At 34.7% G+C, this 27,773-nt stretch overlaps 4 protein-coding genes across 5 annotated transcripts in view; 3 read left to right on the top strand and 1 right to left on the bottom strand.

Annotated features, from left to right (window-relative positions):
• On the bottom strand, nucleotides 1-3,186 carry LOC128673181 (venom carboxylesterase-6-like). Its single transcript, XM_053750852.1, has 3 exons — nucleotides 2,987-3,186; nucleotides 558-1,804; nucleotides 1-266 (listed from the first exon to the last, which is right to left on the bottom strand). Exons 1-3 carry the CDS (start codon nucleotides 3,164-3,166, stop codon nucleotides 20-22), a joined length of 1,674 nt encoding a protein of 557 aa, XP_053606827.1. The 5' UTR covers nucleotides 3,167-3,186; the 3' UTR covers nucleotides 1-19.
• Nucleotides 3,187-8,140: 4,954 nt separating this feature from the next.
• Nucleotides 8,141-12,204, top strand: LOC128673203 (uncharacterized). Its single transcript, XM_053750879.1, has 2 exons — nucleotides 8,141-8,378; nucleotides 9,273-12,204. The coding sequence occupies exon 2, from the start codon at nucleotides 9,277-9,279 to the stop codon at nucleotides 11,749-11,751; it is 2,475 nt and encodes an 824-aa protein (XP_053606854.1). The 5' UTR covers nucleotides 8,141-8,378; nucleotides 9,273-9,276; the 3' UTR covers nucleotides 11,752-12,204.
• Nucleotides 12,205-13,880: 1,676 nt separating this feature from the next.
• Nucleotides 13,881-20,560, top strand: LOC128673064 (venom carboxylesterase-6-like). Its single transcript, XM_053750665.2, has 3 exons — nucleotides 13,881-14,110; nucleotides 14,551-15,797; nucleotides 16,209-20,560. The coding sequence occupies exons 1-3, from the start codon at nucleotides 13,925-13,927 to the stop codon at nucleotides 16,474-16,476; spliced, it is 1,701 nt and encodes a 566-aa protein (XP_053606640.1). The 5' UTR covers nucleotides 13,881-13,924; the 3' UTR covers nucleotides 16,477-20,560.
• Nucleotides 20,561-21,149: 589 nt separating this feature from the next.
• Nucleotides 21,150-27,773, top strand: part of LOC128673137 (uncharacterized protein) — a 30,641-nt gene continuing 24,017 nt past the window's right edge. For both annotated transcript variants that reach the window (XM_053750773.2, XM_053750769.2), the window contains exon 1: nucleotides 21,150-22,077. The gene's annotated coding sequence lies outside the window, so the exon portion shown is untranslated. The remainder of the gene's footprint in view (nucleotides 22,078-27,773) is intronic.

Genomic DNA, 27,773 nt, shown 5'->3' with positions numbered 1-27,773 from the left:
TTATAAACTTTTTGGCTATTTATTTCATAATATTAATCACCAACATCACAATAACAAAATATGGGCTGAAAATTAACTGGAATGCCGAACTTCTAGGGGGAATGGGTGCCTTGTAATACTTGTCGTAGATTTCGTCCCAGAAGTCCGCTCGGGACTGGGTTGGCGATCCTTGAAGCTGTAGGATGGAGCCTATGGACATGTGAGGAGTACGTTGGACGTCGGCTGGTGGCCAGGCTGGTAATGATGATCCTTCGGGCACTGGAACTCTGGAATTGAAAAGCATTGATCTTTATACTTTGTAATTAGCTAAGCTTTGATTGAGCCATAATAATGGCTTTTCATCATCAGGTTTATTATCATTAGGTGATTAATCTGTCCACGTCAGATTTTCAGTTAATAGGTATTTAAAATTACATAAAATATGCGGCTCGTCCTGGGTTCTCGACTAAAAATATAATCCCACTAATATTGTAAAGGCTACAGTTTGTGACTCAACGGCTGGGCAAACTGTTATGAAATCTGGTATTGAGAAAGCTGATATTTACTTTAATACTCACCCTAATGTAATGAAATTACTATAAATCTCCCTCATAATTTCCTTCATTTCAATGTATGCTAGTGTTGAATCAGTGACGTTTTCATCCATCACTGCTATCACTTGATCACAGTGGTTAGCGCCACGTTCAGTCGTGTGAGGAACATAATCTGTATTGTTATCCCAATATGAGTACTCGTATATATACATGGGATTGTCCCCGAATTCAGAATGCAGTCTTACATTTCGCAGCATCGGCTGTGCAAATATTGTGTCAGTGATAAATTCTATATACGATAAAATGTTACTTTCGCTCACATCTTCATCACCGAAATAAAACTGTTTTATTTTCGCAGCAACATCTTCTTTTTCCTCGTTGTTTTCAAAATGTAGATCAGCTGGTACAAAATCAGAAAACCTTTCGTTCATCATAGATTTCCAATTATCAAAATGGTCTATGTGTAGTAATCCATCCAAATTCGTAAATCCATATAACATTGGATATCTCGTAGTGGTTTGTTGACGCAATATATTGAAAGGAGCATCGTCAAGGAATCTCTCGGATCCTAGATCAGCTTCCACACAAGGTCCAAACAATATCATAGAATCTGGCCTAACCGTTATGGCTTCAATGTCCGAAAGCAATGTCTCATATGGTGCTGTTTTATAAAATTCTTCCAAAGCATCTAGATCATCTACGCGGTCAAAATTGAGAGCTCTAGCGTAGATTCTTGCATTCTCCACGGGATCAAGTTGTACTCCAAACGTCGCAACATTACTGCCACTACCTGCTATGATTTTATGAAACAAGCCTTTTGCCATCGGCGATACGGATAAAAGATCAACGGATGCACTGCCGGCGCTGCATCCCTCAATTGTGACGTCATTGGGATTACCTCCGAACTGTGCAATATTGTCTTGTACCCATCGCAGCAATGCCACTTGATCTTTCATGCCAGAATTACCGGGTATTTCTTCGGTACCTAGACAGAGGAACCCGTGCGCTCCAAGCCGGTAATTAAATGAGACAGCTATCATATTAGTAGAATTAACTAAGGCTGTAGGATGTAGAATAGAACCATACAATGATTGGAATCCGCCTCCGTGCACTATGACCATGACTGGAAGATTGGTCTGATTTGTGTGAGGAACGTACACGTTTGCAACCAAGCAGTCTTCTTGAGTGTTAGGAAAGCCGGGTTGTATACATACTATGTGTCTTTGCACTGCTTCTAACGTTTCTGTCCACTCAGGTGGAGGGAGAGGCGGCTGAAATAATTCAATAAAAATGTATGAAAAAAAAAGTTGTTTTATTATCGAATGATTTTTCTAAGATAAGATCTTCTTCATCCATTATCTGCCTACATGACATCCTAAAATACTTATGTATTGTTTATCTAAATGACAAGACATTTCTTGACGCTGGTATGCATTTTTTTAAATATCTTATCATTTACACCGTTATATCGAAGACGTTGATCAATCTATAGATACATAAACTATCTACCTATAAAGATAAATATATTTTTAAAAACATGAGTATAGTACCTGTTCAATTGTTAATAAGAAAAAGTAATTGTTTTTTTTTAAATTAAAGTATGTAATTCGTTTAATTTTTTCTTAATACTAATGTTACATTAGGTAAGTAATCCTCGCATTTTGTAGCTCACACGATGCCTATCGCGTATATGACTTTATAATAAGGTAGATGGTTAATTTTTATTTTTATAACAAGTGAAAAAAAATACTGTGATAATGACAAATGCTTTCAAACGTCTAACGTAACATCACGATATAAATCTTAGCGAAAAAAGCTATGCCATCAAAAACATGCTGTAAAAACCCAAGTCTCGCAGCTCAGTTTTTCTACCGTAAAATGTATGAGATCCATGTAATACCAAGTCGATTAAATTATTTAGTCCCTATTTATGGGACCTTCTGTCTTAAGTTATTACGCAAGTTATTATCATATCAATATTAAAAATGCAATTCAAATAACTAGACCGACTTGGCCATCGCATGATTAGATTGTATTGCTTCGAGAAAAGGATGGTACGGCCATGCCTCTTTTTTTGCTCGACTTGCGGGGGCTCCGCCGCGCCCCCAGATGTTTGTTAGATAGATAATTTAATTATTACTACGACTAACTTCTTCTACGACTTCTTCATACTTACGACTAAAGTCTAAAAAATAAAAATAAATATGACGAAGTATAATAATGTCCATTTGTTGATATGAACTCGCGATGCTCGCGTTCAGCGTATAAAATAAACCATAAAACTTAATAGAGTCGACTATTTATTACCGGCCGCTTGCATGATGCCTTCCTTGGGAATGCTATGTTTACCTATCAACTGTTAAGGCTAGGTGTTCTCGAGTCCTCGACCTCCATGGGAGACCAATTCTGGGGCGAGGGCGGAACATTATGTAACACAATATATGGTATCTTACCATAAACTTCTGCCTTCCTGTAGGCGCAGTGGCATAGGGGATGCCGTAAAAGGCGAACACGTTACTGTCTGGTTGCTTGTACCCGCGGACTGGTCCTTGTTTTATATTCACCACCAGAGATTCCTCATTTTGGCCAATCACAGTTCCTATCCCCACACTTATCAAAAACAGACACCACATTGTCGAAACGATACATGATCAATGAATAGGCCTAAAAACATTTCCTTATATATGATTATTTTTTCCTTATATACAATGTTTTTTATCGACTTTGAGTGGTAGATAAGCCGATCTTATCAGAAGAACGAAGATTTATATATTGCACAATCTCGGTAATTTTTAATATATTATCTTTATATCTGATATTAGTATATTAACTTTATTATTCGATTGGTATATGCTACGGAAATTGAAATTGTTAAGTAATATCTTAATACCTGCTAATATATTATGCGGGTATACTAGTTACATGCGCATTCCAGTTGGTCGCTGAGTAAAACGTGCCTTTTACTACTGTTAATTCCACTTTTCAAAAAAGGTGAAAAATCGGAGCTTGGCAATTATAGACCCATTTCCATATTACCCGTACTAAGCAAGATATTTTAAAAGATAATGCTCAATCAAATGCTACATCATTTCAAGATCCATAATCTTTTTCACGGCCAATAATATGGCTTCACTGCCGGAAAAAGTACAACAGACGCGGGAGTGGCTCTTGTCACTCATATTTACAACGCGTGGGAGAACTTGCTGGATGCTATCGGAGTTTTTTGTGATCATTCTAAAGCATTTGATCATGAAACACTTTTACGAAAGCTTAGTCGGTTTCGATTCTAAATCAATTGAACTAATAGCTTCTTACTTAAAAGATAGGTTACAAACTGTTGACATTAAAAACGTGAAATCAAATGGATGTAATGTAAAAATTGGCGTACCACAAGGCTCAATTCTAGGACTCTTTCTCTTCTTAGTTTACGCCAATGATGAAGATGATGAATACATGGTAGAAAAGCAGGCTGACATCGTGCTGTTTGCTGATGATACGTCATTAATCTTTTCATGTTAGGTAGGCTCACGTGGACGTGACTCTGAATGGAGAAAGCTTAGACTTTGTATCGAACACCAAATTCTTAAGAATTACCATTGATTCTAAATTACATAGGGATGCTCATATTAATGATCTATCCAAAAAACTTAGTTCCGCGGCATTCGCCGTTAGGAGAATTAGACAACTGACGGACGTGGCGACTGCTAGATTAGTTTATTTTAGTTGTTTTCATAGCTTAATGTCTTATGGGATACTTTTTGGGGGGTGCTAGCACCTTTAACCCTATTTTCATTTTACAAAAAAGAGCAATTTGTGCTATATATTTCATATATATATTTGACAACATTATGTATGTCCGGAAAAAATTAAACTTATTCAAAAAAGTTAGTGATTACACTGATAGAGTAAATATATTAATAAATTATTGCCTAAATGGATTCTTAATATGCCGGATAAAAAATTTGGGAATTATAAAAAAGATGTACTTCGTAAAAAGGCATATTATAAGTTTGATGATTATGTTAATAACAAGAATGTTTGGCGCAAGCATGGTGCAGTATCCTCACAACATATGTAGTTGATTTAAGACATGATTACGTACATTTTGAACATTTAGTTTTATATATATTATATACATTTATTTGACAATTTTCAATAATTGTATTAAAAATATTATCAATTTTTTATTTATTTAATAATAATATGAATTCGTCCTCTTAATTTTTAATATTTATATGTATAAGACCTACATTTGTTAATTGCAAACTTGATAGTTTGAAAGAAACACGTTTTGAGTATTTTAAGTACTTATCTTACTTATTTTTTGTACCACCTTTTTGACTAAATAGAAGTTATCAACCTATCAACTGCACGTGAGATTACGTTCGTCAACTGTCGTATTTAGCAGATTATAACTCACGAGCCTACAGGGTTTGGTGTAGAAATCTCTGAGTAACTTTTGGTAAATACAAACCTTTATATTAAGGTTTACATTATATATGATAGAGACGCCTTTTAAAGCGTTATTCTATATCTCAACACATATTATAATTTATTATGTCATCTTTTCAGCGAGATACGATCACCCAATCACGTGCAGCACAATCATTGTGATTCGACTACAATCATACCGTGATGTGATTCGATAGTAAATTCTGCATTATGGACCATCATCTCGTGAGAGATTCACCACGAATCACCAGGTGAATCCACTGACCAACTCTAGTCAGTTATAACTAAAATTCTACAATTAGTAGTTCTACAATATGCAGACGAAATATGGTCGAATTTGCAATAATTTTGGGTAAGTCCTAAATTTGGGTAAGTAAAGAACTCCTATTTCATCATTGTTTTTATTAAAATAAGTGGTAATAAGAGTAGATGTAAAGCTCTCAACACATCCCATTAAAACCGCGGGCGGTGTCGCCGCGGGCGTACCGGATTAATGGGTAATCCCCTTTTACATGCCCAAATCATGCTTTTGTTTTAAATCCTACGGCTTTCCGTACTACGCAGGCTAGTTTTCATTGTTACAAGCGTTTATTTTAACTTGCACGGACATGATTGTTTCGTCACACATTGAATGCAGTAAGATCCCTCTGACAACAATAATTTTGTAAAAGATTTTGATTTGGAAGTTCATACAGGATATTATAACTCTAATCTGCTTTTATGCAAGATGTTAGATTTAAAATAGAGCCAACCCGCAATCACATTTTCATAAATTTCTTTTAAATCGCGAAAGCTAAAAATATACCATAGCAATGTGGTTATGGTTCACTCATTAAGTACTTACTACTTTTTTTTTCTTGGTGGTATCTTGTTGTCAACATTTTAGATCCTAAATAAAACAAGTGCACTATGTGTATGTGAAATTATTTAAAGAGATTTATTATAAATGAATATGTAAATCATGTATAAAGCGGCTTGTTTGCTCGGAAAATTGAAGGAAAATGTGTAGACGTGCGTCGTGCCTCGTTTACTTGGACTTAATATAAACTATTCCACTCTAAACTAACTTGATTTCATGTTAGTTTTCTAAATTCCTTCCATATGGTTGAAACTAAAATAAAATTATAGATTTCATTATTTTCATCGTCAAAAAGAGAGAAAGAGAGAGAGAGAGCGAGAGAGAGACGCGGATACTGGGCGGAAACTGAAGCGACGTGGAAATCTCGGTAGGACAGACATGCAGTATGACGCAGAGGAGAACTGTAAGTAAGTTTAAAAAGCTTGTAGATTAAAAAAAATAATGTTACATACTAATGTTACATAATAATAACCCTTCAAGCGAGGCATCACTGGAGAGCCAGACCTTCCGTTCTTAGCCGTCAAATGAAGGATTATACACGTACACGAAAGTAGAATAGCATGGATGACCCTAAATGGACAAAGATAGTGGGACACGTTTTTTCTACATTAAAGTAGATATAGACAAGACACCTGTCGGTCGGATTTTTGAAAACTTCTTTAGCGGCGTTGTGCACTTTTTGTGATGGGTAAAAAATGTTTAACTCGCGTCGGGACACGTGACCCTGATCGAAAATTCGTAAGACGTCAAAAGTGAACAACGTAAAATATTCAAGTTTTCACATCTGCCGGCACTCCCGGAGTGCAACACGTTTTTTTTAACTTATACAACACGTGTAGAATGAGGTCGGATTAAAAAAAATTGTTAATAGAGGTGGATCGCAGCTTCGGTGTTTTAGGAACATTTTAATATTATAAAATAAATACTTTAACGTCCAGCTAAGCTGCTATTCCGTTTTATAATTAAACAAATAATAAATACAATAATATATCCATCACCCGTGAAATACACAGATTATGATACAATATATTCATAACATTGTCATGACGACCTCGGTGGCGCAGTGGTAAAGAGCTTGCCTCTGAACCGAGAGGTCCCGGGTTCGATCCCCGGTCGTGTTATGATGGAAAATGATATTTTTCTGATTGGCCCGGGTCTTGGATGTTTATCTATATGTGTATTTGTTATAAAATATAGTAACCTTGAGTTAGTATCCCATAACACAAGTCTCGAACTTACTTTGGGGCTAACTCAATCTGTATGATTTGTCCTAATATATTTATTTATGTATCATAAACACTGTACTGAAAGGATTTTAATTCGTTATGTTGTATGGAACAACGTGTATATTATTAATGGGCTATCACGAAAAAATATTGGTCCTAGTAATTAGTAATCTGGCATGGGTAAACACATGAATTACAAAAAAATATACCTAATTATGCTGTCAGAAGTAACTATTCTATGTTGACGATTCGCGAGTAAACACCTAGTCTCCAATAAAGGGATTTTGAAGTTTACACGGCAAAATGCAATTATTGCAAAGAAAGAGATGCATCTTGCGGCAGCACCCGAATGCACCTTTGTGTTTCTTATCTATGATTATTATCTTGGCTATGACACAATTATTTATTTTAATATGATCGATAAATCATAATCTTAAGCCTCGGTAGGTGTGAGTACCGGAATTGTCGTGGGAAAAATAATCGCGAGTTCCAAGTTCGCGAAAAACTACATGCCTGTATAGAGCCATGTCCCATTGTACAGTTACGCTGCGTTGTCCACCGTCATGCTGACATCCGTCGACGGATCAACGCAGAACAACGTAGAAAGTGTACGAAATTTGCGGACGACGGAACCGCGAAACGACGGAGCTACAATGTGTTGCGATGTCACAACGGAGCAATGGGGCATTGCTTTTGCCAAGTCATGCTCCGTTAAAGACACGCACGTCTGTCTACGCATCTGCGCTGTGGCGACATGCTCCTGCCTGCACTATCCATTTTTTATTATCGAAAAATGACACGTCAATGTAAAAACCTAAAGAAAACATAGCTCGGCGCAAACGCAACACAAATGCTGCGTCGTCGCAACGGCGCATGGGGCAATGGGGCATGGCTCGTAAATGAGCTTTGTAACTAATATTATAAAGCTAGCCCAAGGATTCCGAAATAAACCATTTAAGGCCCTTGGATCCTTGTTTACATCGGAACCCTAATATCATGAGTAATGAGCTGATGTAATAAAGGCAATTATATTTATCTTGTAATCAAATACACTTATAACGTAAAAGCTCCTATTAACGACCCCCTAAAATGTGTACTCTATTAACGATCTAATTTTTAAATCACTCATATTAGACATAATATAGGGTTCCAGAAAAGTCATACCTTAAAAATTAGTAACGTATTTTTGTTGGACAACAAAAAGAGTAAAGTTTGTGTGTTTAAATAGCCAGTGAAAAAAGTAATTTGACAGTAAGTGGGACGCGCCCGAAGCGGACGCACGTTTCATAGTGTCGCGTCTCCAGCCACGTAAGTACACCTAAATATTACTTAAGGAAAATAACACACTAAAAATGGATTTGCCTTCTTGATATCACATTACAACTGTAACGTATATATTCGTTATCTAAACTAACTCTTAATAATAATACTTTTTATTGGTTTTTGTGTTATAAAATCATGTTTTAATTTAAGGTGGTAATAGAATCCAAATTTCAAAACTTGATTCTAATAACGACCCATGGCGTTGTTAAATTTTGAGAACATTAAAGTTTTTAAAAAAATTATCTATTATAAACTACCTCATTTGATTTGATTTTTTTCTTGTTCAATTCTTAAAATTATTTTACTTCTTTAGATCTATTAACGACAAAGCTATTTCTTAAAGTTTTTGTGTAAAACTCGATTCAACGTTAGACAATATCCCTATTATTATAATGATATTATACTAAAATAACTGATATTATCTGAATTAAAGACTAACTGACATTAAAAGAAATAATATAGCAATGAGATCGAATTTAACAGTATTCCATAAAGCGGATATTTTATCTGTTTATTATTAATTTTATTGGTCGCTAATAGAATATTGTAACCTTCATACTTGATTCTATTACCGACTCACAGTTGTGGCGATATTTTTGGTAATATTACAGTACACAAAAACAAAATGTATATTTTTGAACAAATTGGCTTATTTTTTGCATACGTGACGTTTTGAGAGATTTTGTCACAGGACATATTATTAATGTAAAATAATATTTGCTATCCAGTTTCATTCACGGCTTCATGGCATTGGCTGTATTTCATATGTTTTCAAATCAAATAAAAAAGGCGGGACGGAATGGGGCTATGTAACTTTTTAAAGCTTCTTTCGAAGAATTAAATTCTATATCTCTTTAAAAATATTGTGTTCTTTTATAGAATCATGGAGCCGCAGAAGCGCAAGCAGTACGCCTCTGCTCAACTAGAAGCTGCGCTTCTAGCTATAAATGAAGGTACCAGCATATACGAAGCTTCAAAAACCTATGGCATACCGAGGACAACTCTGCGTGACAAGAGAAATAATAAATATATAAATGAACATTGTGGAAAACAAACAGTTTTAACGAAGGAGGAAGAAAAAAGACTGGTAGACTGGATTTTTTATCTCGGGAAGTCAGGTTTTCCTGTAACTAAGGATCAATTGTTGGAAACAGTAGCAAAATTGGTGGAAAACTTAAATCGCTCTAATCCTTTTAAAGATGGTGTTCCCGGAAAAGGATGGTTTCTTAAGTTTATGGCGAGGCATCCTACCATTTCAAGGCGAATTACTCAGAATTTGCCTACAAGCCGTTCACATTTTACAGAGGAAGCTGTAAGAGCATGGTTCAATCGAGTACATAGTTATTTTGAACAAAATAACCTTCTTGATGTTTTGGAAGATCCTAGTCGGATTTTTAATTGTGATGAGACCGGATTCTTTTTGTGTCCGAAAGGAAAACAAGTTCTTGTCCGAAGAGGCAGCAAGAAAGTATATAGTAGAGTGGCCAATGACGAAAAGGAGTGTTTAACAGTGCTAGTAAATGTGTCTGCAGATGCTGCAATAGCACCTCCCATGGTCTTATATCCATACAAGCGTTTACCAAAAAACATTGTTCCAACTGTACCATCTGGATGGGGTATCGGTCACACTGAGTCAGGATGGATGAATATGGCCGCATTTTATGAGTACGTTGCCAATTGCTTTTATCCCTGGCTGATTCAGCATAACATACAATTTCCTGTAGTTTTATTTCTCGACGGTCACACTTCTCATATATCACTCCCTCTGACAGTTTTTTGCAAAGAAAAGGGAATAATCCTAATAGCATTATTACCTAATGCAACGCATGTTCTTCAACCCTTAGACGTTTCTGTATTCAGACCCGTGAAAGGAACTTGGAGAACCGTTGTTCATGATTTTAGAGTTCAAAACAACTTTGCAAAATTAAGACGAATAGATTTTGCACCTCAAGTGGATATTTGCTTAAAAAATACTCTTGTATCACAAACAATTAAGAATGGATTCCAATGTTGTGGATTATATCCCTTTGGACCTGATAATGTAAATTATGATAAACTTTTGACAAAAAACGCTAATGCAACAAGTGAAGAAAGTGGAGACAATGCAGATGATATTAGTAGCCATGGATCGAGTACTGTTACAGGCAATGAGAAATCTGTCGACGATACAGAAAAGTTTAAACAGCAGTTTGAACGTCGCTTATCACCTGAAGTTCTCCTAATGTTCCAAAAATCGGGATCGGTATGGAATGGCGATGAGACTTACAAAAAATTATTTGAGTTTTGGAGGGATATTAATCCTATCGACAATACACCTTTACAACAAACTTTCGATAACAATTTAGAATTGGGTGATACCACGCTTGTCAACAATATTGGTGAAGAAGAGACGTTGACTTATGAAGTCAGTGCAAGTGGATGTCTTGTTCCAAACCGTTTTAATACCGTTTCTAATAATGTTTTAATGTTTCCCATGGACGAATTGCTATCTCCAATTATATCTAAAGAATCGGATACCATATCTTTATTGAGCACTCAGCCTGAATCGAATCTTTTGGAATATGTTAATGAGATACCCCCCAAAACAATTACTACTTCAACTGATTGCGTCAAAGAGTTAAACAGTGAAGATCACAATGCAAGAACATCAACTCCTAAACAATCCAATAAAAACTTTAGTGATGAACCTATGCTACTACTGAATAAAAGTCATAGTGACGACACATTGTTCACTACAGTTAATAATGAAACGCCATGTAAGTCAATCCAAAATTCTAGTCATTCAAGGTTTATACCAAAAGAGCTCAATCTTACAACTCCTTTTAAAAATGCTCTATTCTTTCCTAAAGTTGACACTAAATCAAATAAAAGAGTTTCCAAAAAAATTACACCAACTGTTGCAATATCAGATGAGTTCATGGAATACCAGAAAAAAGCAGAAGAGAAAAAAGCACAGGAAGAAGAAAAGAAAAAAATACGGAAAGAAAAATTACAAAGAAATAAAATAGAAAGAGAAAAGAAACAAGCAGATCTTAGGAAGGCAAAAGAAAGGAAAAATATGGGAGCTGTGTCTAAACCAACAAGTGTGAGAAAACATAATACATCAAAAGCGTTGGAAATACGTCGTAATACGACGTCAAGTTCAGAATCTGAATCTGACTCAGTATTAATCCCACGACAAAATAATTACAAAGTGAAAACTAAAAATGCAATACATTCAGGTTATGCTTCAACATCAGCTAGAGTTCTTCCAAATACATCATCATCTGATAATGATGAGTTACATGTACCAAAAACTGTTTCGTATAAACGACATATTATTTTTCCATCTGACTCTGAATCTGATAATATTTTTTAAAACTACTTTATTTGAATTTGCAAACGTTGATTACTGTCTCTCTCTCTTCTCTCTTCTCCTAGCCTTATTAATCCCAAGCATCTTGGGGTCGGCTTCTGTATTGAGCGAATTATAAATGTGTGTACCTATTATAAAGGTATTTTGTGATTGTATTACAGGTAAAAATATTTTTGTTACTGATTTATAATATTTAATTAGTATGTAGGTAATTAAAAAGTAAGCATTTAATTATATGAAGACTGTTTTCTGAGGCTGATTATATTTTTTATTAATTAAAATAACAAAAAATAAGTGCTCTAAGCGTTGCAATAAATAATTATGTTCATATTGTAATAATGTTGATCTCATAACTATTGTTATTATATAATAAATACCTTAAAAACGTTTTTTTATTTTATTTAATAGTATAGAAGAAGTGACAACTTCGTAGCGGTCGGTAAAAGAAGTAGAAAAATCGGTAATAGAATCTTGCCGCATTCTATGGGTCGGTAATAGAATCAACTACTCTTTTGGATTAAATAATTATTTAGTAACTATTGTGTTATTGAATATTGAATTTAAGTACTGAATTGCAAAGAATACTTCGTTGAGATTAATTATAAATTATAACATCTTTCCTAACATAACAGCTTATATCAATTTTTTAAAAGTGAATCATAAGACAGCTAAAACTGGCGGTAATAGGAGCATTTACGTTAATATGTATATGTTAATAAGCATAAATAGTCAGGTACTAGAATCCGTATGATATGGTAGACCCCTACTGATAAACACCTGGTGTTTCCTGATTACACCAATAACAAGAAAATAAGTTGATTAATTCGTTTATCAATCGGCTATTACGATAATTTAGTCAAATACAGGCTTGCAGTGAAAAAGTAGGAAAGCGGAACTTGAGCTCCGACGTTCAATGGCTGCGGGGGCCAACCGGGAAAACGTACGTTACATCTATATCTTAAGGGACCTAGGGAAACTTGGTAGTTGAAGGCAATAATAACTAAAAAGAAATCTCAGGCGAATCTTCGAAAATTAATTGGCTCATTTTTACGACCTAGGCTACGCGGCGTTACAGCCCTGAATGCAACCACAAACACGCCAAGACTTATCTTCGAATTACTCTCTTAACACGCCGCTGCTGTCTTAAATATCCGCATTACTCCCACCATCTCATTTTAGTATCTAATAAATCATCTGACATTAAAATGTTAAGTTAAAATAATAGAAGACGAAAAATGTAATAAAATTATTATGTAATTACTTACTTTAAAAATAATCATATTTTATGAATTAACAGAGTTAAACTGGAAGTCGTAATAATTGTAACCGACATACAAACATTGTCTATCATAGTTACAATAAATCTATTATACAATGATATTGGTTAACATTTATAAGCAGGTCCGCGGCCCATATGCATGTATGAAGCAGTTTTTTTATAAGTGGTTTGTTTGACCTTTGTGTATTCTGGTGGAAATTACCGCTTTAGGTATTTCCCCTAACGATTACTGAGTATTTACTTAGTCACCATGTACCAGTGTGAATTATATTCTATTGCCAAGCGGTAGTATATTTTGTAATGTGGTGCCTTTGGTTTTACTTGTATGGATCTTATAAATGTGTATAAATACTTACTTTCAATTACTCGAAGTTTTGTACTGTTAAAATAATTTCAAGTCGATTTTTTCTGTCGTCGCTATGAATTTGCAGTTTTGTTTTGAGTTTTGTATAAAACCTACATTTGTTAATTGACGTCTTTGGAGAAAAGGTGAAGTTTGTTGCGCCGCTTCTTCTTCACCTGCGCTCTGGAAGTCGGTAGTAGACTTAGTTTAAGTATTTTTTTTGACGTCAATAAGTGATGTATATCATCCTATATTGAATAAATAATTTTGAATTTGAATTTGCCGATAGCAGTCACGCGAGTCACTCTTCATACATTTACGTATTTTATTTTCAAAAAATCAGTCTTCGCAAACATTAGTAAATAATGCAATCAATAACTAATATTTTTTGTAACAACCTATATAAAAATTAGGCACTAATTTATTTATATACAAAAATGATTTCGATCGTATCGTACAAGATATACTTATCAGACCTTATCGATTGATATATATGTGCCTGATATATAAACCAGTTACTATTCATAAGGTGTGGTTTATCATTCATTTGAAGTATGTGGGGAATATTATTGATAAGTGTGGCAGTGGGCTATGTTGCTGCGCAGAGTGGAAGTGAGGAAACTCTGGTGGTGAATATAAAACAGGGACCAGTTAGGGGGCACAGACAGACGAACAGTGATGTATTTGCTTTCTTTGGGATCCCTTACGCTACTGCGCCGACAGGAAGGCAAAAATTTATGGTAAGGATATGTTTTTATACTACTAAGCAAGTCAATGTGGCCAACCTGATAGTAAGTGGTCACCACAACCATCGACGCTTGCAATGCCCCAGGGGTGTCAGACACGCGTTGTATACTTCTTTGTGACCTAGGGTGTTTTGCCTCTCACTCTTCGCATCGGCTCAGCAATGCAAGCACTTTATTTATTGAAATAACCATATTGAAAATAAAAACTAACATAAAAATGTTATTATATGCCAAACAACTGCAAACAATTGTACAAGTGACGTCGCTCGGGTTCATTAATTTTTCCAGGTAAAAAACCCAAATTACCATGTCTTCGTCGTTATAAAGATAAATAATTTTATTTTGTAGATATCAATACATGCATCACGACACGAAAAGCAATTTGTACATACGATAAATGTACTTAATTGATGATGATTCATATTTCATTCCAGCCGCCCTTGGCACCACCGCAATGGACAGACACCTTCGACGCAGTAAACAAATACATATTTTGCATTCAACCACAATTTGACTCTACCCAAGAAGACTGCTTGGTAGCCAATGTGTACGTTCCTGACACAAACCAAACGAATCTTCCGGTCATGGTCACAGTGCACGGAGGCAGTTTCCAATTCTTATTTGGTACTTACCAAGAACCTGTTACTTTGGTGAATTCTACCGATATGATTGTAGTCACATTCAATTATCGTCTTGGAGTACACGGATTCCTTTGTCTGGGCACAGAAGAAATACCCGGTAATGCCGGTATGAAAGACCAGGTAGCGCTACTCCGATGGGTAAGAGACAATATTGCATATTTTGGAGGCAACCCTAATGACGTCACTATTGAGGGATGCAGTGCAGGCGGATTTTCTGTTGAACTCCTTTCCTTATCGCCGATGGCTCAAGGTCTCTTCCATAGGGTTATATCAAATAGTGGTGGCACAATTGGCCCCCTGATTGTTCAAGTTGACCCCTTAGAGAATGCAAGAATTTATGCCAATGCTCTTACCACCGATAATGTAGACGATATAGAAGCATTAGAAGAGTTTTACAAAACTGCGTCATACGAAACACTAATTTCACGAGTAGATGTTATTGCAGCGAGACTTGACTCATCGGTACTGTTTGTTCCTTGTGTTGAGGCTGATCTGGGAACTGAAATGTTCCTTGATGATGCTCCAATTAATTTGTTGAAAAAACCAAGCCTAAACACTTATCCAATGCTTTACGGATATGCAAATATGGAAGGATTACTTCAAGTTGAATCGTTTGATGTTTTGCGACATTTAATGAATGCGAATTTTTCCCACTTTGTACCAGCTGATCTGCAATTTGATTCTGATGATGAAAAAGAAGAAGTTGCCAAGAAAATTAAACAATTTTACTTCGGTAATGAAGATGTTAATGAAAATAACATTTTAAGCTTTATAGATTTTTACACGGATGTGTTATTTGCGTATCCTATGCTGCATACAGTGAAAATACGGGCTGAAGCAGGTCATAAAGCGATATATTTGTATGAATATTCTTTTGTGGACAACAACACTAATTACGTGCCCCACACGGAGGAGCGCGGTGCTGGCCACTGCTCACAGACCGGCGCAGTTGTTGATGAAGACACCACTAATGCGACGGATGAATATATTTTAATGAAGGAAATTATGAGAGAATTTTTTACAAACTTCGTGACGCAAGGGTAAGTTGTTTTGAATTATATGATATAGAAATACAAAGTTGCTATTATGCTGCTAAATGTTAGATTCTATATCAGAATTTAGTAGTCACCTAGGTAAATCAGCTAGAATGACAATCGTAGACGAATATTCTTTTCTAATAACGAATGTATTAATATTTATGATTATGACAATGAATCTATATATTTCTTCATATGCTTAGACTAAGCAGCCGAAAGAAAGATATTTTAATATAGTATGAAAATGGTTAGCAGGTTAATTGAATTTCAATGAAAGAAGAAATCTTGACTCAAGGGCTCAGCAGCCAATCCTCGTTAGATAATTTTTACACAAAATTTGAATTTTCTATGACTACTCGTGTACGCAACAGAAAAATGAAGGCAACCATGTGACGCAATTTCTTTACCTTCCAGAGAGCCAGTACCTCAAGGGTCATTACTGCCAGCCTGGACCCCGGCCAACGCCCAGAGATCACCGCACTTGTCCATAGGACCCAACCTGCAGCTGCTAGGACCTCTTTCTCAAAGACGAGCTGAGTTTTGGGACGGAATTTATGAAAAGCATTACAGAACACCCATCTCCCCTAGGAACTCCGCTTTGAACATTATGTTTAGCCCTTACTTTGTTATTGTTATGTTGATTGTAAATTTTATTAATAATAAGAATAGCTATAAGTATTAAATGAATTACATTATTTTAAGATAAGGAAATGAAACACTCAATGACTAAAATATAAATTGAAGTTATTTATATCCCGAAAGCAAATAATTTTATGATGAAATTTATAAGGGGTAAGGAATTATTCTGTATATATTACCTAACAGAATATATGTAGTTATGTGTTTTAACTTAAAAAGCTTTTCGTCCGCAGTGAAAAGCGAGGTGAAAAGTCCAACTATATCCACAGCAAATACTTACTACACACTTACACTATTTATTCCTTGGATTTGACGTGAAAGAAGAACAAACATATCATCGTCCTTAGTTATGTGGTGGTGTAATGGATAGTATTATATTTGTGAGTTTGTTTGTTACATTTTTACGCTCAAACGGCTGGGTAAATTTTTATGAAATTTAGTATTGAGATAGCTGATATTCGCTTCCATGGGAATTTCGAAATAAATCACATACTAGGGTTTTATCATGAAAGTAGCGAGATTCCCGTAGAATTTGGTCAAAATGTCTTTATTTTGTCACCATCAACCACAAAAAAGTAATACAACGCATGTCACTATTACACTGAATCTGGTTAGACAAATAGTCTGATAGTCAACGATGCTTTATAAAGCAGATGGCGCAACTGTGTTGTGTTTTTTAAAAATAATAACAACGTTTCAACAATTCATCATTTAAATATATGAGTATAATATCTATTTATACAAAAAATATAATCTCCTTATCAAATATATAATCAAAGATAAAATGTTTATGAATCGTGAAAAAAATCGTTAATAGGTTTATAAGTAAAGTATTTTATCATTTGGGGAAAACAACATGTGGGGAAAACAACTGTTTATTAGTTTTGTTATTTGTGAGATTTGTGATATGATGTATGTCTGCTCAGTGTGCGAATGAGGAATATCTGGTGGTGATTATAAATTAAGGACCAGTACGGGAGTACAAGCAGTTTAACAGTGATGTGTTCGCCTTTTACGGCAACCCCTACGCTACTGCGCCTACACGAAGCCAGAACTACAATTTCAACCATGTCTAGTTATATTGATGTTGGCGAACAACATTCTGATGAAATATACGTAAAGAAATTAGGATTTAGCTTTTAATCATAACCTAAATTCTTTTAATCAATGCTTACATGTAACAGCACATCAACCTATCCAAAGTCATTGATAATTGACCGCTATCCCGATGCACAGAGTTCCATGCAGGATATCTTGATAGGCGGAGGAGGATTGTACAGTTTTACATTTGTTTATTGGTATAAAAAATGTATCTATAAATAAGACGGCCAAGAATATTTAAGTTATAAGGGTTCCGTTTTTGCCATTTGGCTACGGAACCCTAAAAACGAGTTGCACTCGGGGAGTGCCGGCAGACGTGAAATCTTGAATATTAACGTTGTGCATTTTTAACGTATTACAAATTTTCGATTTTGATCTCATTCGACTATTGCCAATACTAATTTGTTCGTTGGTTACCTATTCATGCTTTATATACTGAAATAATTTTCTTCAAATTTCTCATTGGATCGTTAACATACTACCAGTATGAAAACTACCACATGAGTCATATCAGTAAGTATGCGAAAAGATGGAGGAATCGTATTCGAACCTGGGATCTTTAGATCAAAGGCGTAGATTTAAAATTGTGTCTAATCCTGCAAATTCAGACATTTCTCAACCGATTTTGATGAAATACATGCGTATCTATTCGAAAGGTCGAAAGGAATAAGATAGTTCTAGAGTATATAATATAGTTGTTCTTTCAGCAATGAAATTGGGAATTAAAGATGGTATCATTGTCATTGTTTGGGAGCCATCAAATTCGTATTGCGGACATCCATTCCCCCTAACATTCTCAAACAGTTCATAAAAATTCCTCGCGATATTACACAAGGGAAATAATTTGAACAATATCTTCTGTGTTATAAAGTCTATTTTTAACTTTTATTATCGGTCTGTTTTGATAGTGGGGATATTTTTAACGAAATGTTTTGCAATTTGGTTTATTATTGCTATAAACTGTACTTTATTAACGCGTCCCTGGTGCGGAGGGTGCGGGGCAGTCCCAAGACCATCCTGAGGATGGAGGCCAGCAGACTAGACTGCATATATGTTAACCACTGTTGTGCTATCTCACATGGGATGGTACAGCAATGATTAAATATTATTTTGCATTGTATTGTATTTGTTTTAAAATATGTTACTAAAAATAGGTTAAGGCTAAGTGTACTAACAAAAATGGACAAGTCTGAATTGAAAAAAAAAATAATATTATTTGTTTCGTGTGTTATCATAACTTATGTATTATTATCGATATCTCGGATAACAACGTGTTACGGTAAAACCTATACCAGATTTAAAGTCCAACCTTCAACCCCATCAACCCTCTATGGGAATGCTGTTTAGTGTTTTTCAACAGTAAAAAACACTCGCGTCCAGGGACGGTTATGGAGTAGGTTCTAAGATGATGGATTCCTATCAAACGCCTGATCGTACCGCAAATTATGAGAATTATGTACACAGCAAACAAATAAAATAATTTGAAAGCAAAAAAGACACTGGCACTTCCAAGACAATCTGCAGTATTCATTGTTCAATAAGTCGGGTATTTTTTCAAATTACAATGAGATGGGATGGGAGAAATTAATCAAGCGAGCGGGAAAATTTAGGTACTTGTTTGTCCTTACTTAATAAGTTATTTAATAATCACAATAATATATCTTTACTAGCTTTTGCCCGTGGCTACGCCCGTGTTTATTAAATGCGTCCGCAGATTTTAAGTTAGATCATTTGCTATAAGTACAATCGCATCAAATTCCATCCAGTAGTTTTTGCTCGCGTGATGGGCTAAGAACATACAGGCAGACAGACAAGCATTCTAAAGAAAAGTTTTGGCTTCTATTAGTCCCATAAAGACTAAGATAAATATTTTTCTGTTTGGATTTTTTTATTAAGTTATTTCATTTCAACAATAAATATATGGAAATAAATAAACGAATCGCCGCTTTTCATAACGGACCTTAAAAAGTAAACGCCACAGTTTCGTGTATGGAGTGTATTCTATTTTATAAACTCGAAATTTGACATGTTTTAAGTTTAATTAGAAATTGCTTTTACAGGCTTAAGGTTCTTAATAAAATACGCAAGTACCTTTTAGAGAAAGCAAGAATAATTCTTTGTTAGTCACTTATACTTTGTCGTCTAAACTATGGTGATCTAGTGTATGGTCCACGTTTATTGTATAAGACTATACGTATGGTGCAACGAGTGCAGAACGCATGTTGTCGTTTCTGTTTTGCTATTCCGCCTCGCACACACGTCACGCCTTACCTGAATCATAAATCCATGTTGAATATGGAATCGCGGAGACATTTACATCTTGCTATGTTAATGTTTGATATAATTAAATTTTAAAATATTGATTATTTATATTGCAAATTACAATTTCATCGTCCGAGTATTCGACGTACTAGATACGATGCCGCTGATGTTCCATATTCACCGTACTGTGACTTTCACTGGCAGTTTCCGTCATCAGGCAACCAAGTGCTGGAAAAATATTCCTCCACCTATTATCGTTATACAGGAAATCAACTTTCAAAAAACAATTTAAGACGTTTATTTTAGAAAACCAAAAAGGAACTTAGTTGCCTGGTGGTGATGTCTGCAAGTTTTGTGTGGCGTGTGACGAGTGGCTTGTATTTGTCTGGTGCTATTGTGTTAGTTTCGGTTTAAATTGAATTCGTATACGTTTAGTCTACCTCCTATTGTCTTCATAATATTAGAAATGTTATTAATTTAAATGTGTTAAGTGTGTATCATTAATTATATAATTACTATGGCGCGACCATCTCCGATATGCGTGAAACCCCGTGTACCCTCTGGTGGTATCTGAAAACCAGTGCCCTGCTCTCTTTGTCGAGCAGAATATGCACTGAGATACTGCTCTTTTATATCGCTGCGGCACATGATTCTATAGTTATGTAGAATGTATTTGTCCTTTATTTTAATAGTTTACTATATGATAAATGTATATTGTGTGTCCTCGATGTAAATAAACAATTTATCTATCTATCTATATTAGATTTGGTCTTTTCGTCATTCGGGTCAGTTATAAAAATAAGGAAACGTTTTAATATAAGACCTCCATCTGACTGGCATCGTCATTATACGAGAAATCAAAACGAGGTTTTGTTTGCGAAAAGGCAAAAAGTTGCCTCTTTCATTTAAATACCGCGTATTGGTATTTGTAGTATTGTTTTCTTTGACATCTGAAGACTGTACGACGGCTATACAAATGAGATGTTGAAGATTACACGCCGTTACTGTCGAGATTTTATTTAAAACATTTAAAAAATCCCAGTTATTAATTTATTCCAAGAAGCAAAATATAAAATACATAGTAAATCCTTACTGTTGAAGTTAGAATAAAAATACAATAAAAATAAATATCATGGGCTGTGGTGTTCGCTTACCATCAGGCAAACCGCATGCTCGTTTGTCCACTGTCACTACATACTTAGTATAAAACAAAGTCGTTTCCCGCTGTCAGTCCCGATATATGCTTAGATCTTTATAAAATCAGTTTCAATGCGGGTTTTTTTAATAGATAGTATGATTCTTGAGGAAGATTTAGGTGTTTAGTTTATTTTAGTTTAACCCAAGCGAAGCCGGTACTAACCGTTAGTTCTTTATAAATAAAGGACTCCATCAAGAAAAATCCGTTCGACGGATGTCGATAAATTTTTAATATTCGAGACATATCAAAAATTTATCGACATCTGTCGAACAGTTTTACACAGACTTATAGGTGGTCTCAAACCAAAATCTTTTATTACATTCGCACACAAATCCAGCGTCTTACCTCATAACTTTAACAAATGGGTTCTCGCTATTGTCCATATAAAAACGGGCCATTGTAGGCGCAACAGATATCTGTTGCTGTATTCGAAGCCTTTCAGTGTTGCCAGCACTTTGAATTACCCAAATTTTAAGCTGATTGTTAATTTTATACAGTTTTTTTTTTGTTCTCACTATTATTGTCGTGTAATTAAATACTATATTATGTGTTGAGTTGAACAGTAATGTGTTATAACAATGCTACAACATTAATTTTAATTGCAACTAAATACTTGTTAAAATAGAAAAAAATGAAAAAATGTGTAAATTTTAATGACTTGAAAAATATTTAGTCTGCCGCCGCCGTTCCAATATTTCAATCAACTCAGTATTAAATGATAGACACACATTTGTTATGAAACTATAGCAAAATATTACTATATTTCAATAAAATATAGAATGCTCCTCTTAAGGATTATGTACTATTTGTGAAAACCCTGAAAGCAAGCGGCGTAAAAAGTCCCAAATTTCATATCTCTGGGCAATTTATTCAAACATGGCATCCCAGACTCGTAGCTCCAGTGTCTAGAGAGAGCTCGTCGTAGCCACCCGCGTAGCAGCTACGCCGTAGCGCATGGTACACGCGGCTACGAAAGTTATACATCTGTGGTCCTAAAGTAGTGCAGTGGAAACATTTTGCACTGACACAATTTTTAAGTGCAGTGGAGAACTGTGTCGTCGAGTACTGTGTTTTTAAACTAAAGTATGCGTTTAGTTTTGATGTTCTACTATTTTAATTATACGTTAGGTGTAATTTAAATTTGGAAATGGAACAAATTGGTATGAGTGAAGTATGATTAAGTCTTAATGGTGTTTAAAAATAATACGTTTTCATTGGTCATTACAAACATCTATTTGACGAACGGATATTTTTATATAGGAATGTACGCAAATGAATTCGAAACTGTATTTTTTGAAAAAGTATATTACTAATTTAGTTTAGACTTGAAACATCAATGTAAAAAAGCTAAAAACAAGAGGAACAAAGACTAACCAAAATACTTTCACACAGGTGAATTTCGAATTGGAATTCAATAGGCTGTCTTTAAGTGTGGGTGTTTAATTGTTTTGTCAATCAACAAGAGTCTCGCCATCCTCAATTAATGAATTAAACAAAGAAACATTTGTACTAATAATTAATGTTTAGTTTTCAAAGACTTAATTGAATTTGTAATAAATTTAATTTCAATAATAATATTAAATACTGTTTCACACTTTATATTTTGATCTTGTACGTAATATGCACAAACTATTTCTATAATTAAAGAAGTTATTATAATATAATAATAATATCTAAGCTTGTTATTTCACTTTTTAAAGAATACCAAAAGTTACTGTTTTAGTATATGTATTATTAATTATATATAAAAAAAATTATAAAAGTCCCAAATGCTTAATGAATCCAAGTGGAATAAAGAAATTTAATATAATTAAAAAAATATATCATACCATATACGGTAAAGGCGTAGCCTTCGAGTTTCACAATTCTCGAATGCAATAATTAGACGTAGCGTAATAATAATAATAAATTTCGTTATGAATAACAACTGAAAAAAAAATATAATTACAAAATTGTGTAAAAAATAAGGGGGCTAACGAATTGAACTCAATCAATTTTATATGCTGTGTGCACACTGTCTATTTATTGAAGCGATTCGACTTTGAAATTATTCGGAATGAGACTCGTTTTAAAAATCGAATATTAATAAAATTTAACACGACCCCTTCACCTATTATTATTTTGCAAAGTGGGGCAATAAAATTTGTTTCTTGTCTCGCCAATGAAACGAATGGAAATGAGATTTCATATATCAAAAATGTATCATATAGGAATATGAGCCAATTTTAAATTTGATTACTTTTATTTTTACTACGTAACATTTGATTTGGATTTTTACCATTATAATGTTAAAAGACATATCGTTGGCTTCGTGGGGTAGTGTGTACGCAGCTTTAGTCAGGAGCGTTGGTTTATCAAAATTGGATAATCCCCAGCGCAATCAAGGATATTGATTGTGACTTTTGTCAGCTGAGAAGGGTTAACAGTTAATTGCGCATATTTTTCCAATTTCCTTTCATTGCACAGTTTAGCGTAATTTATTCTTGTAACCGGACTAAAGGGACGGACGTTACCTGATTTGTATTTAACTCCACGTTTAAAAGATGTATGAAAGAAAACACTCTAAACCTTAATGACTTAATTTAAAAAAAAAATAGTGCATTGTCATATCATTCTTTGAATGGTTGACTGTTAGATAATGCTTTGGCATTTAGTCTACTTATTGTATTTTTACACTTTTGGTTATTAGCGGACCCTGGGCTCCGACGCTTAACATCCAAGGAAGTTACCGAAAACGCTCAGATGAGTTTACACACGCTTAGTTTATATGACAATCATTCAAACTAAACGTGTGTACAAAATTTGCTTTATAATGGTAAGCATCCTAATGGTGCGCCTAAGAGCAGCTCCTGACGAGGGAACTCTTCAACGGTTTACTGCGCGGATATTATTTTTTTGTCACACTTTGAATGCAAAAGATCTCTTTGACAGCAATAAAAGCTTGTGACAAAAATGTCATTTTTTGAAAAAGAAACTTATTATAATAGATTACAATCTGACTGACGACTTTCACAAGGGGTTTAGGGTGTGTTGCACCAGTCAACTTTGATGTCAAGTTTGACTTTAACCTGCGCAGAAAACGGCTAAGTTCGCCATTTTGTCTAAACATCAGCGGCGTGCAGGTCAAATTTAACGTTAAAGTTTGCAACTAACCCTAAATAGCCAATATTCAAACTTGTCACGTACAAAAGAGATAACACACTTTCGCTACGATATGATCCAGTGAAATATAGAAAGGGTTTAAAGAAGGTACCTTAAATCTCGCAGTAAATATATTTTCGGAAAGAAGGTGCACAGATAAAAGTAGGATGATATTTCCTTTTTCATCCTTTACAAGGTTGTGTACTTACTTTTTGCTGCAATATTTTCGTGATGCATTTTCTAGAGATACTTTGTGATATATGAATGTACTAAAGTACTATGTCAAAATGCTTTTTGTGTCTTTTACAAACAGGTGTTTGTTAGCCACGAGATATATCTATCTAACTAATATTATAAACACGAAAGTATGTATGTTACTCTGCAAGCTTTATCTATTCAACCATTCTTTTTAAAATGTTTCGTACATGTTAAGAGTACAAAATGGAAGTTAAGGTATCATATATTTCGCGAAAAATTAACCGTTCCCGTGGGAAATTCACGCCGCGTGCAAAAGCTAGTCAAATATAATTGTTTTGTTTTGCTACCGTAACATGTGGATACCTATCTACACCACTATATTTCGTATTGCATCATTGGAAGAAAATCCTATCGTATCGGGTGTACCAAATAAGGGTTTAGAAAGGATAATATGAATTGATTGACAAAAGAATACTTTTTTCAGATCGTTGTTTGTAGCCCCGGACGAGAGAATTTATACGTTTTAAAAGTTATAAGTTCAACGTCTTTTTATTTGTGTGTCTGTCCGTGGCATCGTAGCAGCCAATCGGCTGGACTGATTTTAATCTAGTTTTTTTTTTATTTGACAGAGAATTGAATCGAGAGTATTTAGCTATGTTTGGAAAATGTGTGTTCAGTCGTTTGTAAACTTGATAGTTTTGATATTCAGGAAGCGGGGGAGTTTTAATTTTTATCATTACCTGTTTTCCATTTTCGCTTATTTTTGAAGTGTATGAGAAACATACGACGCAATCATTATGAAATATTAAAAATAGTTCACCGTGTGTTAGGTCCTGTGCTAATGCAAGGTTTGCTTCATTTGAATGTTATATTTAACTAGTTGTTGGCTTCGTCCCACAAGATGTTGTCTACGTCAATCTCCAGCTCCAGACCTATCTCCACACCGAAAATAACCTAAATCCATTGCTCTGTTTTGACGTGAAAGAAGTGCGAACAAACATAATATTGTAACAGGAGAGCATTTAGTGTCAAACAGACACGAGTATGACGTGAGAATAAAACTACAGACACCATATTTCTATAAGTTCAGTAGATCCAAGACATTCCCGTCTCGCACCAGCTCGTCTGCTGAATAACTAATGCAGCATCATCCACATCCACGCACTTGACGCGCAGATAATTCGAATAGGCAAGTTTGCTGGAGTGAACTGTACCTATATATTGTTATACATGTACTTAAAAATGTTGTTATATTTAAGTACAATTGTATTAAAATTATTTATTGCTTCCTTAAAAATACAGATGGCCTGTTTTGCTCCTTGCTGAAATTGTAGAAAACATCTAATAGCTTAACTATAATATATCAAAATCACGAAGTGGAGAAGAAAATAAATGGATAAATATATAAATAAATAAATTGTGCTAGCTCCAAAGTGAGTTCGAGACTTGTGTTATGGGATACTAACTCAACGATACTATATTTTATGACAAATACATATAAAAAGATCATTTTCCATCATAACCAGACCGGGGATCGAACCCGGGACCAAGAACTTTACCACTGCGCCACCGAGGTTGTAAAAAAATAGGAGACAGGATCCTGGGCTCCGACGCTTAGCGGCGAAAGCAACCGGGAAATCCCTCAGATAAGAGATGCTAATGCGAAGTGCTAAATAAGCGTGTAATATGTTATCGTATTTTATCTAATCTGAAATTTGTTTAAGGCATTAACAATGTGTGCGTAGGATCTTACCGGATAATTCCGGTTAAATTCCGGTGCGTAGGATCTTACCGGATAATTCCGTTAAATAATTGTCTCCTAATCGAGACAATTATTTTGCGAGTAACTCCCAAACAAAAATCGGTCAAGAGCGAGTTGAACTCGCGTGAAGAGGGTTACTTACAATTTATAGAATCCTTATAAATTTATGTGTTTGAACTATATTTTGCACTTTCGGAGATGCAGGGGGCGAGCAATGCCAGAAATATCACTCGGGTATACTCCGTATGAGTTTTTGTATAAGACAGTATTGTTTAAATTTAACAAAGTTTATTTTTTAGTATTTTATTTATTTCAATAAAATACTAGCGCCATCTATTTTTTTTAAATAAAAACAACAGGCAATTTAAAATCTATCCAATTAAAATAAATAAATTAAAGTATAATTATGAAAACCATGGAATTAGTAGGTACTCCGCTGAGTACTTACTAAATCCACGATGGAAACTTACAAACTATGCGGTAACTAAAATCAAATTAAAATTAATAATAACATTCTTCCTTTCCAAATCTGTATTCATATCATAAATAGGACGTATTCAAAACGTTACATTTGTGCGTTACTTTTCGCAGGGTTAGCTATAAACATAAAAACAAATCGTTTAGGATTGCAATCGCGAAGATCACCGTCGCGACTGTACGTGACGCGAAATGCGTGAAAAGAAACGTTACGAGCATGTGCAAATTGCACTTTAAAAGCAGTCGAATAGGGTTGAAAATAGAAGACAGGATATATTTTTGTGGTGGCCTCCTTTGATAGCGGCGGAGCAAGGCCGTATTCTTCGTAAGTTAGGTTAACTAGGTATTTAATAACAGTATTTTTATATAACATACTCTATCATGAGTATTAGAAATATCTCGCCAATCGTTATATACGTTTAAAGTTTTATAAAAACTCAAAATCATATAGTTTTTTTAAATGCCATTCCGCAAAGCAATTCGAGAAAAGAAAATTAATAAATCGAGCCTAACTAATTTGATTTAGATGGGAAATTTCTTGGAAAATATGTGATAAATGTATGTATCAAGATCCACGGTCACTGAGCTGTACGGTAATTTACTAAGTTAATCCATGTACCTAGGTATTTCATCAGTTTCAAATTAACAAAAATCCACACAAAAATCTTACCTGCCACGGTTTTCCGCTGACTAAGGAACAGGATCTTTACTTATGTCCGTGTGGGGTCGCGTCACAAATAGAGTAAATATGTAAGTTGACGGGCGTAGGCTGCAGGCGACCACAATACCAACTCTCAGATTTTGAGACAGATTCGAGAATAGCCGTAGGTGTAGGTAGGGCTACGCCACATGAGCGTGGGGAGTCACATTCGTCATGATACAGTTATGATGTGTTGTAGTTAGTTTTTACATGATATTTTCGGATTTATAGTCGTCATCTAGTCTTCAATTTTTCTAAGATGATAAAGTTACTTTTTTAGGGTTCTATTCTGACACCTCAAAAGGAAATACTGAACCACGCAGGATAACTTCGTTGTCTACCTGCTCGTCAAGCAAGACCCAATTTATAGGAATTGCGTGTAGATACAAAGTTTAAAATAAGTCAAATACGTACTTAGGCAAGCTGGAAAACTAATTTTTCGAGATGAAACAATTCTTACCGAATCTCAGACAATAAATTAAGTCCGATGTTTTAACACTA

Source organism: Plodia interpunctella, chromosome 10 (genome assembly GCF_027563975.2).
Source record: "Plodia interpunctella isolate USDA-ARS_2022_Savannah chromosome 10, ilPloInte3.2, whole genome shotgun sequence".
Lineage (NCBI taxonomy): Eukaryota > Metazoa > Arthropoda > Insecta > Lepidoptera > Pyralidae > Plodia > Plodia interpunctella.
The sequence above is the reverse complement of the archived record's forward strand: the minus strand, read 5'-3'. Positions and strand labels throughout refer to the sequence as shown.

What these genes read in the sequence shown, in the direction of transcription:
- LOC128673203 (XM_053750879.1), top strand. Translation starts at nt 9,277, where the DNA reads ATGGAGCCGCAGAAGCGCAAGCAGTACGCCTCTGCTCAACTAGAAGCT.
- LOC128673064 (XM_053750665.2), top strand. Translation starts at nt 13,925, where the DNA reads ATGTGGGGAATATTATTGATAAGTGTGGCAGTGGGCTATGTTGCTGCG. An exon ending in CAGGAAGGCAAAAATTTATG is followed by an intron (nt 14,111 to 14,550) that starts GTAAGGATATGT and finishes ATTTCATTCCAG; the next exon opens with CCGCCCTTGGCACCACCGCA. An exon ending in ACAAACTTCGTGACGCAAGG is followed by an intron (nt 15,798 to 16,208) that starts GTAAGTTGTTTT and finishes TTTACCTTCCAG; the next exon opens with AGAGCCAGTACCTCAAGGGT.
- LOC128673181 (XM_053750852.1), bottom strand. Translation starts at nt 3,166, where the DNA reads ATGTGGTGTCTGTTTTTGATAAGTGTGGGGATAGGAACTGTGATTGGC. An exon ending in CAGGAAGGCAGAAGTTTATG is followed by an intron (nt 1,805 to 2,986) that starts GTAAGATACCAT and finishes GAATTATTTCAG; the next exon opens with CCGCCTCTCCCTCCACCTGA. An exon ending in AGTAATTTCATTACATTAGG is followed by an intron (nt 267 to 557) that starts GTGAGTATTAAA and finishes TTTCAATTCCAG; the next exon opens with AGTTCCAGTGCCCGAAGGAT.